The sequence below is a fragment of the Oncorhynchus kisutch genome, unplaced genomic scaffold (genome assembly GCF_002021735.2).
Source record: "Oncorhynchus kisutch isolate 150728-3 unplaced genomic scaffold, Okis_V2 Okis07a-Okis12b_hom, whole genome shotgun sequence".
In the NCBI taxonomy this organism is placed as follows: domain Eukaryota; kingdom Metazoa; phylum Chordata; class Actinopteri; order Salmoniformes; family Salmonidae; genus Oncorhynchus; species Oncorhynchus kisutch.
The window spans coordinates 4919309-4934351 of NW_022261984.1; the positions used below are offsets into that span (position 1 = coordinate 4919309).

Consider the following 15043-nt stretch of genomic DNA (forward strand, 5'->3'; position numbering starts at 1 on the left):
AATCTGAAAGCAGGTATAGTGCCAATACCACAACTATCTAATAGGCAGAATAATTACAGTGTAAACGTGATGTTTACATGAGGAGTGTTGAAAAACCTCCCTCCCCGCGATGCCTGCATCCGCCAATGACTGCAGCAAAGGTCACCGAGAAAGCGACGTACCAGGTATGGCTGTTGTAGACTGCGTCGGTCCGGAGGAGGAGAGCTGGAGAGGAGACTGAGTAGAGCCAAAGGAAATAAGAGATCAGACAAACACAGCAAGCAGCATGCCGTTTGGGATGGTAACGCTTCCCACTGTCCGATACCATCATCACTAAGCATTGAACAAATCTTCAAAGCGGTAAGTGCTTCGATAGGTTTTTTAATTACGTTACACATTTTCATAAACGCTTTCTTGCAGCTGGGAGGAATCCAGTTCGGAGGTTCATATCGTATTGACATCTAACTGGGCGTAGGCTAGGCTATCTGCCGATCTGCCCGTCTGTCTGTCTGTCTGTCTGTCTCTCTCTCAGGCTGAATATATTCGATTTGATTTATGTCACAATGACAATATAACGAATATGTTGTTGTTGTCCAAATATATTCGTTGCAGTTTTGCCCATCCGTTGAAACGACAGCAAATGCAACTCTGTGCCTATGTTCCAGTTTTGATGCGCACTCCATCCAATGGGCATGCAGTGTGTGTGATCATCAACATGGACATTGTAACATTAGAATAAAAACACTGGTGGGCTATGTGATTGAAAGGAACAGCATTGAATTGGCTATATATTCAATAAACAACCCAAGCAGCCTAAGGAACACCTGTTCGCAAGTATTTTGTAATTAGGCTAAAACCGGTCAAAAATGTCCCGGGCGGCGCACGTATCGATGTCCCTCCCTGTTGATGCGGTGGTGGCGGTTCGGGGCTGGGTCGTTCCCAACAGTGCCGCATGTGAATGTAGAACAGTGACAGTGTCCAATAAGGTAGAAGCCTACCAACCGCGATGCCTTTGCACAATGCGTCCAGGTCCCATTGATAACTGCAGTGGTGTAAAGTAACAAAGTAAAATATAGTTTGAAGTAGACTACTACTTCATTATTTTGGGGGGATATCTGTACGTTACTTGAAGCCTACAACAGTGCATTTTGAAAGTTTTCAGACCCCTTGACACTTTCCACATTTTGTTAGGTTACAGCCTTTAAAAAAAATATATATATATATTTTTACTCATCAATCTACGCATAATACTCCACAATAACAAAGAAAAAACAGGTTTGCAAAAAAATTAAATCACATTTACATAAGTATTCAGACCCTTTGCTCGGTACTTTGTTGAAGTACCTTTGGCAATGATTACAGCCTTGAGTCTTCTTAGGTATGATGCTACAAGCTTGGCACATCTGTACTTGCGGAGTTTCTCCCATTCTTCTCTGCTGATCCTCTCAAGCTCTGTCAGGTTGGATGGGGAGTGTCGCTGCACAGCTATTTTCAGGTCTCTCCAGAGATGTTCGATTGGGTTCAAATCCGGACTCTGGCTGGGCCTCTCAAGGACATTCAGAGACTGGTCCCGAAGCCACTCCTGCGTTGTCTTGGCTGTGTGCTTAGGGTTGTTGTCCTGTTGGAAGGTCTGGGGCAGGTTTCCGTCAAGGATCTCTCTGTACTTTGCGCAGTTCATCTTTCCCTTGATCCTGACATCCCCACAGCATGATGCTGCCACCACAATGCTTCACCGTAGGAATGGTATTGGCCAGGTGATGAGCGGTGCCGAGTTTCCTCCAGACGTGACACTTGGCATTCAGGCCAAAGAGTTCAATATTTGTTTCATCAGACCAGAGAATCTTGTTTCTCATGGTCTGAGAGTCCTTTAGATGCCTTTTGGAAAACTACAAGCGGGCTATGTGCCTTTTACTGAGGATTGGCTTCCGTCTGGCCAATCTACTATACATGCCTGAGTGGTGGAGTGCTGCAGAGATGGTTGTCCTTCTGGAAGGTTCTCCTATCTCCACAGAGGATCTCTGGAGCTTTGTCATAGAGGTCCATTAGAGGTCGACCGATTATGATTTTTCAACTCCGATACCGATTATTGGAGGGCCAAAAAAAGCCGATACTGATTAATCAGCCAATTTAAATAAAAAAAATGTATTTATAATAATGACAATTACAACAATACTGAATGCACACTTATTTTTACTGAATATAATACATCAATAAAATAAATTTAACCTCAAATAAATAATGAAACATGTTCAATTTGGTTTAAATAATGCAAAAACAATGTGTTGGAGAAGTAAAAGTGCAATATGTGCCATGTAAAAAAGCTAACGTTTGAGTTCCTTGCTCAGAACATGAGAACATATGAAAGCTGGTGGTTCCTTTTTGGTTCCTCCAAGGTAAGAGGTTTTAGGTTGTAGTTAATATAGTATTTATAGGACTATTTCTCTCTATACTATTCTATTTCATATACCTTTGACTATTGGATGTTCTTATAGGCACTATAGTATTGCCAGTGTAACAGTATACCTTCCGTCCCTCTCCTCGCCCCTACCTGGGCTCGAACCAGGAACACATCGACAACAGCCACACTCGAAGCAGCATTACCCATCGCTCCACAAAAGCCGCGGGGGGAATAACTACTCCAAGTCTCAGAGCGGGTGATGTTTGAAACGCTATTAGCGTTTCAAACCCCGCTAACTAGCCAGCCATTTCACATCGGTTACACCAGCCATTAGGCTGATAGGCTTGAAGTCATAAACAGCGCTGTGCTTGCGAAGAGCTGCTGGCAAAACGCATGAAAGTGCTGTTTGAATGAATACTTACGAGCCTGCTGCTGCCTACCATAGCTCAGTCAGACTGCTCTATCAAGTCATAGACTTAACTATAACATAACACACAGAAATACGAGCCTTTGGTCATTAATATGGTCGAATCCAGAAACTATAATTTCGAAAACAAAACGTTTATTATTTCAGTGAAATACGGAACCTTTCGGTATTTTATCAAACGGGTGGCATCCCTAAGTCTAAATATTGTTGTTACATTGCACAACCTTCAATGTTATGTCATAATTACGTAAAATTCTGGCAAATTAGTTCGCAATGAGCAAGGCTAACCAAACTCTTGCATATACCCTGACTCTGTGTGCAATGAACGTAAGAGAAGTGACACAATTTCACCTGGTTAATATTGCCTGCTAACCTGGATTTCTTTTAGCTAAATATGCAGGTTTAAAAATATATACTTCTGTGTATTGATTTTAAGAAAGGCACCGCATCGATTATATGCAACGCAGGACACGCTAGATAAACTAGTAATATCATCACCATCAGGTTTTCTTCCAGAATGGTCCTGTATTTGGCTCCATCCATCTTCCCATCAATTTGAACCATCTTCCCTGTCCCTGCTGAAGAAAAGCAGGCCCAAACCATGATGCTGCCACCACCATGTTTGACAGTGGGGATGGTGTGTTCAGGGTGATGAGCTGTGTTGCTTTTACGCCAAACATAACGTTTTGCATTGTTGCCAAAAAGTTCAATTTTGGTTTCATCTGACCAGAGCACCTTCTTCCACATGTTTGGTGTGTCTCCCAGGTGACTTGTGGCAAACTTTAAACAACACTTTTTAATGGATATCTTTAAGAAATGGCTTTCTTCTTGCCACTCTTCCATAAAGGCCAGATTTGTGCAATATACGACTGATTGTTGTCCTATGGACAGAGTCTCCCACCTCAGCTGTAGATCTCTGCAGTTCATCCAGAGTGATCATGGGCCTCTTGGCTGCATCTCTGATCAGTCTTCTCCTTGTATGAGCTGAAAGTTTAGAGGGACGGCCAGGTCTTGGTAGATTTGCAGTGGTCTGATAGTCCTTCCATTTCAATATTATCGCTTGCACAGTGCTCCTTGGGATGTTTAAAGCTTGGGAAATCTTTTTGTATCCAAATCCGGCTTTAAACTTCTTCACAACAGTATCTCGGACCTGCCTGGTGTGTTCCTTGTTCTTCATGATGCTCTCTGCGCTTTTAACGGACCCCTGAGACTATCACAGTGCAGGTGCATTTATACGGAGACTTGATTACACACAGGTGGATTGTATTTATCATCATTAGTCATTTAGGTCAACATTGGATCATTCAGAGATCCTCACTGAACTTCTGGAGAGAGTTTGCTGCACTGAAAGTAAAGGGGTTGAATAAAAAAGTTTGAAATATCCAATAAATGTCGTTCCACTTCATGATTGTGTCCCACTTGTTGTTGATTCTTCACAAAAAAACAGTTTTATATCTTTATGTTTGAAGCCTGAAATGTGGCAAAAGGTCGCAAAGTTCAAGGGGGCCGAATACTTTCGCAAGGCACTGTAAGAATGATGGAAGCAACTGTTTTCTTAGGTACCTTTCAATGCTGCAGAATCTTTTGGGTACCTTTCCCCAGATCTGTGCCTTAACACAATCCTGTCTCGGAGCTCTACAGACAATTCCTTCGACCTCATGGCTTGGTTTTTGCTCTGACGTGCACTGTCAACTGTGGGACCTTAAATAGACAGGTGTGTGCCTTTCTAAATCATGTCCAATCAATTGAATTTATCACAGGTGGACTCCAATCAAGTTGTATAAACATCTTAAGGATGATGAATGAAAACAGGATGCACCTGAGCTAAATTTCGAGTCTCATAGCAAAGTGTCTGAATACTTATGTAAATAAGGTATTTATGCTTTTCATTTTTAATACATTTGCAAACATTTCTAAAAACCTGTTTTCGCTTTGTCATTATCGGGTATTCTGTGTAGATTGATAAAAATGAAAATAAATAATATAGAATAATACAGTAACGTAACAAAATGTGGAAAAAGTGAAGGGGTCTGAATACTTTCCGAATGCACTGTACTTTTTATTAGGCCTTATTGTCCCTGACACCAACAGTAGGCTAGGCTACTCGATAATCGAATGCTTAGCAGGACAAGGAAGAATGGTCCAATTCATCCAGTTTTCAAGAGAACATCCTTGGTCATCCATACTGCCTCTGATCTGGCCAACTCACTTAACACACATGCGTTGTTTGTAAATGATGTCTGAGTGTTTGTAAATGGTCTGTTGGTCAGTGTTGGAGTGTGCCCCTGGCTATCCATTAAAAAAAAACAATTGTGCCGTCTGGTTTGCTTTATATAAGGAATTTGGATGGATTTATAGCTTCTACTTTTGATAATTAAAGCTACAATATATAACTTTTTGGGTGACCCCAACCAAATGCACATAGAAATGTGAATGATAGATATGTCATTCTCATTGAAAGAAGTATAAGAAGTGGTGTATCTATTCTATGTGCTCCATTTCTATGCCTCCCATTCTTAATTTTTTTTGTGTGACTTTTACTTTCCGTTTTGCACACCAGCTTCAAACAGCTTCAAATAAAATATGGAAAATATATTTCACAGCAGTTTTCATGGTCCAATGATTCTCTACTTGCTTGTTTTGCCGCATAAACTGAAATTAGGCAAACTATTACAATTTTAGCAACCAGGAAATGGAGTTATTTCTGCATAGTGCATCTTTAAGTGTATTTAAAACCAGATAGTTTTAGATTTCTACTCAAGTAGTATTCTACTGGGTGACTTTCACTTCCACTTCAGTCATTTTCTATTAGGGTCTTTACTTTAACTCAAGGATGACAATTGGGTACTTTTTCCACAACTGGATAACTGTCGATGGTACATTAAGGCCGTTATAAATAGAATGGAATGAGCTTCTCTCTGTTCTGTGTTCTATTTCCTCCCCATTCTAGTTTAGGTTACATAACACTCAAGGCTATTCCCCCTCCAGTGTTTCCGTATTAGGGAGGATTGTGTGAATTAGGCTCGGTACCCAACTCCCAATGGTAAAACTGTAAGAAATGACTCTTTCTAATTTCTTCCTCTAATCCCACCTGGTAAGCTTTGGGGGCAGAGATAAGCTTCTTTAGTGAGCAGGTCAGGGAGTCGTTTAGCCGCGCCTTTGTCTGCAACACTGGACTGGACTCACAGCTGGGCCCTTCTAATGATATTGATAAAGCCGTAGTAGGATTAAATTTAAGGTCAAAGGTTATTGTTGACGTGCGGAACAGATGGCACCCTATTCCACTATTGGACCTTGTTAAAAGAAATGCACTAGGGTACCATTTGGAACTCAGTCTAGGGCTCTATCCAGCGGATTGATACGCTACAGTACCAGAGTAATTTTGGGCAGAAGTTGCTACCTGGCACAGAGCTAAAGAAAATAAACCACTTTACGATTATGACTTTGCCAGTGACACTTTAGTTTAATTGACTTTTACTTTAAGAATATCATAGAATTTTTGCCAAACACCATGCGACAAGTAACCTCAGATGTGACTGCTTTTCCTATTTTGATTCACAGGTCTAGGATCAGCCATCGCTTATACCCAAATCATGACTGTAATTAGAGGGGAAAGTGTTTAACTGACCTAGGGGCTACTTTGTCCTACTTCTAGTTCTAAGAGGTGGTTTAGTCTGAGGGAACTTTTTGGCAGAAAATGACAGAAGCCAGAAGAAACTGTTGTTGAGGAGCTGTCACCTTTACAAAGAAATTGTGACTTGGTCTCTCTTTCTCTCCCTCTTTCACCTCACTCTTCCCCTCTTTCATTCCTCATCTGCTCCCCCCTTTTCTCTCTCCATCTCTCTTGTTCTCCCTCTCTCTCTATCTCCTTACATTGTTCCTTGTCATGTTCTCTGAAGGAGGATAATGATGACATCAAAAATTCAGACTGATACAGTGTGATCCATCATTCCTGGCCTGACGTTGACATGGCAACAGGCAGGAAGGGTGAGTCCTTGACTTCTCTGTCTGTCTGTCTGTCTGTCTGTCTGTCTGTCTGTCTGTCTGTCTGTCTGTCTGTCTGTCTGTCTGTCTGTCTGTCTGTCTGTCTGTCTGTCTGTCTGTCTGTCTGTCTGTCTGTCTGTCTGTCTGTCTGTCTGTCTGTCTGTCCTGTCTGTCTGTCTGTCTGTCTGTCTGTCTGTCTGTCTGTCTGTCTGTCTGTCTGTCTGTCTGTCTGTCTGTCTGTCTGTCTTCTGTCTGTCTGTCTGTCTGTCTGTCTGTCTGTCTGTCTGTCTGTCTGTCTGTCTGTCTGTCTGTCTGTCTGTCTGTCTGTCTGTCTGTCTGTCTGTCTGTCTGTCTGTCTGTCTGTCTGTCTGTCTGTCTGTCTGTCTGTCTGTCTGTCTGTCTGTCTGTCTGTCTGTCTGTCTGTCTGTCTGTCTGTCTGTCTGTCTGTCTGTCTGTCTGTCTGTCTGTCTGTCTGTCTGTCTGTCTGTCTGTCTGCCTGCCTGCCTCCTGCTGCCTGCCTGCCTGCCTGCCTGCCTGCCTGCCTGCCTGCCTGCCTGCCTGCCTGCCTGCCTGCCTGCCTGCCTGCCTGCCTGCCTGCCTGCCTGCCTGCCTGCCTGCCTGCCTGCCTGCCTGCCTGCCTGCCTGCCTGCCTGCCTGCCTGCCTGCCTGCCTGCCTGCCTGCCTGCCTGCCTGCCTGCCTGCCTGCCTGCCTGCCTGCCTGCCTGCCTGCCTGCCTGCCTGCCTGCCTGCCTGCCTGCCTGCCTGCCTGCCTGCCTGCCTGCCTGCCTGCCTGCCTGCCTGCCTGCCCTGCCTGCCTGCCTGCCTGCCTGCCTGCCTGCCTGCCTGCCTGCCTGCCTGCCTGCCTGCCTGCCTGCCTGCCTGCCTGCCTGCCTGCCTGCCTGCCTGCCTGCCTGCCTGCCTGCCTGCCTGCCTGCCTGCCTGCCTGCCTGCCTGCCTGCCTGCCTGCCTGCCTGCCTGCCTGCCTGCCTGCCTGCCTGCCTGCCTGCCTGCCTGCCTGCCTGCCTGCCTGCCTGCCTGCCTGCCTGCCTGCCTGCCTGCCTGCCTGCCTGCCTGCCTGCCTGCCTGCCTGCCTGCCTGCCTGCCTGCCTGCCTGCAACTGATATCGCCCAAACATTAATTAATTTATCTGCCAGCGATTGTCTCTAAGTGAATAGATTTATTCCCTTCCCGCTGTTTGTAAAGCCCTAATGCCATGTCAGACCTAAGTTCTACTGATGGACCAAAACACTAACTCTCTCCCTCTCTCTCCTGCTCTCTGTCTCAATCTCTCTCTCATGAAAGCGCAATGAAAACTTGCAGTCCTATACAGCTGCTTAGCCATGCATGAATTATATGTGTGTGTTCAGTATGTGCCTGTGTGTGTATTTCTGTCCCTGACCGAGTCACGCCCTTACTGCCTCTTCCCCAGGGTCGACCTCAAAGGGAGGAAGTGTGCGTTTCCCTGACGACGAGGATGCCATGGGCTCCCCTGTTCACCGTGAGGACAAAGCCAAGGATTCTTCCATCCCTGCTCTCCCAGAGCCTGATGGGAACTTCCTGGTTAAGGTGGGCGGGGTTTGGAATACGAATGCTCGAATTGCTTGTGCCAAGTTCAGTAGGCAAACATTGTTGAACATTGCAGATTGAAATGTTATGGATAGAGCAGACATGATTCCTTATTCTACAGGTCATAGAGCCATGTTTGTTCTCCATAACATATTTCTACAACATTATGCCCTGCTGAACGCACCCCTGATGGGTACCTACATAAGAACTACTTCATAAGAAGTGTGTGAGTATTTAATAAGTGTTTATATAATTTACACTGTGTTTCTCCTCTCTCTCTCTCTCTCACACACTCTCTCTCTGTTCAGGTAGGGTTCCTGAGGAGTCTGCATCGTTATGAGATCGTCTTCACCCTCCCAGAGGTGCCTGTGCTGGGGAAAGATGTGTGCTCCCTCCCTTCCTCCTCATCACCGACTCCCAGACCCCTCCTCAAAGTCAACCGTGTCACACCCACACCAGAGGGTACGTTGGAAACCAGGGCCGTATACATTAGGGCATGTCAAAGAAAACGTTTCCTGTTTCAATCAATCAGTTTTTATACTGTTCGAAGCCTATTGAATGCGACCCAGGATAGAAACTGAGATGATTGCTTCTGTGTTCCTTGTACAGGATCCAAATCGTCCAAATGGATATGAATTGAGTAAATGGATATATTGGTAAAGATGGGTGCAGTGTAGACCTGAAAGGGGCAGAAAACCACTAACAAGGCATATCTAATCTCCCATGTGCCCCTCTGCCAACAAACATATTAGCACCATAACAAGACACTGTTTCTGTCATTACTGTAACCTACTATCACAGTAACTGGTATGTTATCAAACCTGTGAAACTTGAATGTCTGTCTGGATCACTGGCGAAGGTCTCCTTCCTTCTTCTACCTTTTCTCCCTTGTCCCCAATTAATACGCAAAGGCGACAATTTCCCTACCTCTTCCCCTTTTATCACCTATTCTACATTCTTTAGATCCGCTCTCCATCCTCTGTTCCCCACCAATGCCATCTGACCCATGGAGGGTGAGGCTCTGATCGGAATTACCAGAGGAATATAACCACCAACAGACAGTCATTACCAGAGGAATATAACCACTACCAGACAGTTATTGCCAGAGGAATATAACCACCACCAGACAGTCATTACCAGAGGAATATAACCACTACCAGACAGTCATTACCAGAGGAATATTACCACCACCAGACAGTCATTACCAGAGGAATATAACCACTACCAGACAGTCATTACCAGAGGAATATAACCACCACCAGACAGTCATTACCAGAGGAATATAACCAACACCAGACAATCATTACCAGAGGAATATAACCACTACCAGACAGTCATTACCAGAGGAATATAACCACCACCAGACAGTCATTACCAGAGGAATATAACCAACACCAGACAGTTATTACCAGAGGAATATAACCACTACCAGACAGTCATTACCAGAGGAATATAACCAACACCAGACAGTCATTACCAGAGGAATATAACCACCACCAGACAGTCATTACCAGAGGAATATAACCACCACTAGACAGTCCTTACCAGAGGAATATAACCACCACCAGACAGTCCTTACCAGAGGAATATAACCACCACCAGACAGTTATTACCAGAGGAATATAACCAACACCAGACAGTTATTACCAGAGGAATATAACCACCACCAGACAGTCATTACTAGAGGAATATAACCACTACCAGACAGTCATTACCAGAGGAATATAACCACTACCAGACAGTCATTACCAGAGGAATATAACCACCACCAGACAGTCATTACCAGAGGAATATAACCACCACCAGACAGTCATTACCAGAGGAATATAACCACCACCAGACAGTCATTACCAGAGGAATATAACCACCACCAGACAGTCATTACCAGAGGAATATAACCACCACCAGACAGTCATTACCAGAGGAATATAACCACCACTAGACAGTCCTTACCAGAGGAATATAACCACCACCAGACAGTCATTACCAGAGGAATATAACCACCACCAGACAGTTATTACCAGAGGAATATAACCAACACCAGACAGTCCTTACCAGAGGAATATAACCACCACCAGACAGTCATTACTAGAGGAATATAACCACTACCAGACAGTCATTACCAGAGGAATATAACCACCACCAGACAGTCATTACCAGAGGAATATAACCACTACCAGTCAGTCATTATCAGAGGAATATAACCACCACCAGACAGTCATTACCAGAGGAATATAACCACTACCAGATAGTTATTACCAGAGGAATATAACCAACACCAGACAGTTATTACCAGAGGAATATAACCACCACCAGACAGTCATTACCAGAGGAATATAACCACCACCAGACAGTCATTACCAGAGGAATATAACCACCACCAGACAGTCATTACCAGAGGAATATAACCACCACCAGACAGTCATTACCAGAGGAATATAACCACTACCAGTCAGTCATTACCAGAGGAATATAACCACCACCAGACAGTCATTACCAGAGGAATATAACCACTACCAGACAGTCATTACCAGAGGAATATAACCACTACCAGACAGTCATTACCAGAGGAATATAACCACCACTAGACAGTCCTTACCAGAGGAATATAACCACCACCAGACAGTCATTACCAGAGGAATATAACCACCACCAGACAGTCATTACCAGAGGAATATAACCACTACCAGACAGTCATTACCAGAGGAATATAACCACTACCAGACAGTCATTACCAGAGGCAAACAAAGACCAAAGAGATCAATCCATCAGCTCCCATTTCAGCCATGAATCGATTCAGAGAGAGGAGACCAGAAGAAGAGATTATTTTGCATTGCTCCCCACCCCTCTCTTTTACACCTCTGCTACTCTCTGTTGTTATCAACTATGCATAGTCACTTTAATAACTCTACCTACATGTGTATATATATGTGTATGTCTCGCTATTGTTATTTTACTGCTGCTCTTTAGTTACTTGTTACTTTATTTATTTTTCTTATTCCATCTGCATTGTTGGTTATGGGCTCATAAGTAAGCATTTCACTGTAAGGTCTACACCTGCACATGTGCCCAATACAATTTGATTTGTTTCCCTGGCTTCGTCCCAAATGTCCCCTTGTCACCCCATTCCCTATACAGTGCACTGCTTTCGACCAGCGCCCATACGGCAGGCCCATAGTCCTTTGGACAAAGGTAGTACACAATATAGGGAATAGGGCACCATTTGAATTTTAGGGGGAAAGAATCTGAGCTCCCCTCTGGGCTTTCAGAGTGGCTTCCTGTAAGAGAACCCTGGGTTGTGTCACGGAGAGCAGCCTATTCTATTAACTTGAAACATTGAATGTTCCCTATAGGCCCTGATCAAATTAGTGTACTATATAGGGAATATGGTGGCATTTCAGACAGATTTTATGGTATGTGTGGAAGCTATGGCGAATTACATTGAAGTAATAAATACTCAATAGACTACTGTCTCTCAGTCTAACGTTACTTCTGTCTGTCGGACGCCTTTTTGTCTCTGTCTTCATGTCACTCTTTCCCCGACCATTCCTGTCCTTTTATTATTAACTGTCTCCATCTTTCTCTCCTTCTTTCTGTCTTTCTTTTTTTCTCTCCCTTTCTTTTTCTACCTCTGTCTGTCTCCCTCCCTCTCTCTATCCATTCCCTCCCTCTCTCTCTCCCTCTCTCCATCCATTCCCTGTCTCCCTCCCTCTCTCCATCCATTCCCTGTCTCCCTCCCTCTCTCCATCCATTCCCTGTCTCCCTCCCTCTCTCCATCCATTCCCTGTCTCCCTCCCTCTCTCCATCCATTCCCTGTCTCCCTCCCTCGCTCCATCCATTCCCTGTCTCCCTCCCTCTCTCCATCCATTCCCTGTCTCACTCCCTCTCTCCATCCATTCCCTGTCTCACTCCCTCTCTCCATCCATTCCCTGTCTCCCTCCCTCTCTCCGTCCATTCCCTGTCTCCCTCCCTCTCTCTGTCCATTCCCTGTCTCCCTCCCTCTCTCCGTCCATTCCCTGTCTCCCTCCCTCTCTCTGTCCATTCCCTGTTTCCCTCCCTCTCTCCGTCCATTCCCTGTTTCCCTCCCTCTCTCCGTCCATTCCCTGTTTCCCTCCCTCTCTCCGTCCATTCCCTGTTTCCCTCCCTCTCTCCGTCCATTCCCTGTTTCCCTCCCTCTCTCCGTCCATTCCCTGTTTCCCTCCCTCTCTCCGTCCATTCCCTGACTCCCTCCCTCTCTCCGTCCATTCCCTGACTCCCTCCCTCTCTCCGTCCATTCCCTGACTCCCTCCCTCTCTCCGTCCATTCCCTGACTCCCTCCCTCTCTCCGTCCATTCCCTGTCTCCCTCCCTCTCTGCGTTCATTCCCTGTCTCTCTCCATCCATTCCTTGTTTCTCTTGGTCCATCTGCCATCTCCTGCTATCTCCCTCCCTCCCTCTAGGTGGGGTAAAGGTGACGTGTGAGTACATCACCCACCAGGAGGGGGTGCTGCAGGAGGAGCTGACCCTGGTCAGCCGGGGGAAGAAAGACCAACGTCTGCGGGTCAGACTACAGGCCCGGGTCATGGGTGAGTTACTCCTGTGTGCCTGGTCATGTGTGGACACAGTCATACACACAGAAACACACACAGTGACACACATACTGATCATCTGGGCAGTAACCCTGTGTTAATAGGGGAAATATCTGCAGTTAGTTACCACTTACTTATGGTATTTACAGTAAGGCATACTGCTGAGTTAAATGCTATTATGCAACAGCTATTATGCAACATGTCAGTGTTAAAGGGTGGACAGCACCCTCCGGTGGACTAAGAGGTCTCTGCAACTTCCTCTACATCACACACTCACTATGATCCTTTACTCAGCAAAATAACAGTGACTCTTCCGCTCTCTTTCTCAATCTCCCTCCCTCTCTCTTTCTCTCTCTCGCCCTATCTCTTACCCACCAACCCAATCTACCCCACCCTCTCCCTCCTTCCCTCTCTCTTTTCCCTATCTCTCCCTCCATCCCCTTCTCCCTCTCTCTGTAGATCGTCACCATGGTACTCCTCTGCTGCTGGAGGGGGTGCGGTGTCTGGGGGTGGAGAAAGAAAAAAGGAAATGAGCCGTCTGTCCCTTTATATCTTCCCCCTCCTGTAGAGACCAGCCATCATCCATCCCTTTATATCTTCCCCCTCCTGTAGAGACCGGCCATCGTCCGTCCCTTTATATCTTCCCCCTCCTGTAGAGACCAGCCATCGTCCGTCACTTTATATCTTACTCCTCCTGTAGAGACCAGCCATCGTCCGTCACTTTATATCTTCCCCCTCCTGTAGAGACCAGCCATCGTCCGTCACTTTATATCTTCCCCCTCCTGTTGAGACCAGCCATCATCCGTCCCTTTATATCTTCCCCCTCCTGTTGAGACCAGCCATCGTCCGTCCCTTTATATCTTCCCCCTCCTGTAAAGACCAGCCATTGTCCGTCCCTTTATATCTTCCCCCTCCTGTAGAGACCAGCTGTCGTAGTGGAACAAAACCAGCACTTACCTGCACTTAGCCACACACATGCATGCACCCGTAGTGGCACACACACACCTGAGGAGGCTGATGGGAGGTGCTATAGGGACAGCTTAGTGTAAAGACTGGAATGGAACATGTGGAACGGTATCAAACATGTAGAAACCACGTTTGACTCTGTTCCATGAATTCCATTCCAGCCATTACAATGAGCCCATCCTCATATAGCTCCTCCCACCAGCCTCCTCTGACACACAAACACACACACAAACTGCTTTTTTGTGATTAGCCCTGTAATGAAGACCAAGGTGTCCATGATCACTTATAGTTCCCAAAATGTAAAATGACACATTCCTCAGTGAGGTAGCCAATGTGTTTCCAACATCCACTGTAGGTCCATTATATAACCAGGCACTGCAGCTCCTTTGCTTCTCGTCCCTTCTGTCGTTCTGCAACAAGAGCCAAGCGTCAACCAGCCTTAAACGATCAGAAATATGATTAACATTTTAATTGTGCACGTCAATATAACCTGTCATTGTATTAGGATTTACACTGAGTGGACAAAACAGTAAGAACACCTTCCTAATATTGAGTTGCACCCCCCCATTCACCCTCTGAATGTCACACAGACACAATCCATGTCTCAATTCTCTCAAGGCTTAAAAATCCCTCTTTAGCCTGTCTACTCCCCTTCATGTACACCGATTTGAAGTGTATTTAACAGGTGACATCAATAAGGAATCATAGATTTCACTTGGATTCACCTGGTCAGTCTGTCATGGAAAGAGAAGGTGTTCTTAATGTTTTGTCCCCTCGTTGTACAGTATGTGTTCTGTGTGAGCGCCACCTTTGACCAACTATGTAAGAGTATGCCTTTTAGTCTGTGTCCTGCAAAATTGTCTCTGTATTGTACTAGATTCTCCTATATCTCTGTCAGTAAATAAAATATAATCTCAACTGTTAACCTGTAGATGTACACTATTGTTTTCCAGTGTTCTGCAATTCATTGTGTCCTACAGGATCCATATCATTTTCTTTGACTCATGATAAGGTATATTATATATATATATATACATTGTGGTTGTTGAAGACTAGTGGTGGTGTTCAAGTGTAGACGACAGCCACCAAGATAATGTAATGGAGATGGTGTCGGAGAGGGCAGAAACACTGGAATCGAGCCAGCACAGAACTGGTC

The 15043-nt window shown here is 45.2% G+C and overlaps 1 protein-coding gene across 2 annotated transcripts; it reads left to right on the forward strand.

Annotated features, from left to right (window-relative positions):
* Positions 1-51: 51 nt before the first annotated feature.
* Positions 52-14818, forward strand: adisspa (adipose secreted signaling protein a). Of its 2 annotated transcripts, XM_031814996.1 has the most exons (6): positions 52-339; positions 6704-6791; positions 8218-8354; positions 8663-8816; positions 12793-12918; positions 13381-14818. In XM_031814996.1, exons 2-6 carry the CDS (start codon positions 6773-6775, stop codon positions 13452-13454), a joined length of 510 nt encoding a protein of 169 aa, XP_031670856.1. In that variant the 5' UTR covers positions 52-339; positions 6704-6772; the 3' UTR covers positions 13455-14818. The 2 variants fall into 2 exon arrangements, with proteins under 2 accessions (XP_031670856.1, XP_031670857.1); XM_031814997.1 differs by lacking the exon at positions 6704-6791 and having other exon boundaries at positions 118-339.
* The last annotated feature ends 225 nt before the right edge of the window (positions 14819-15043 follow it).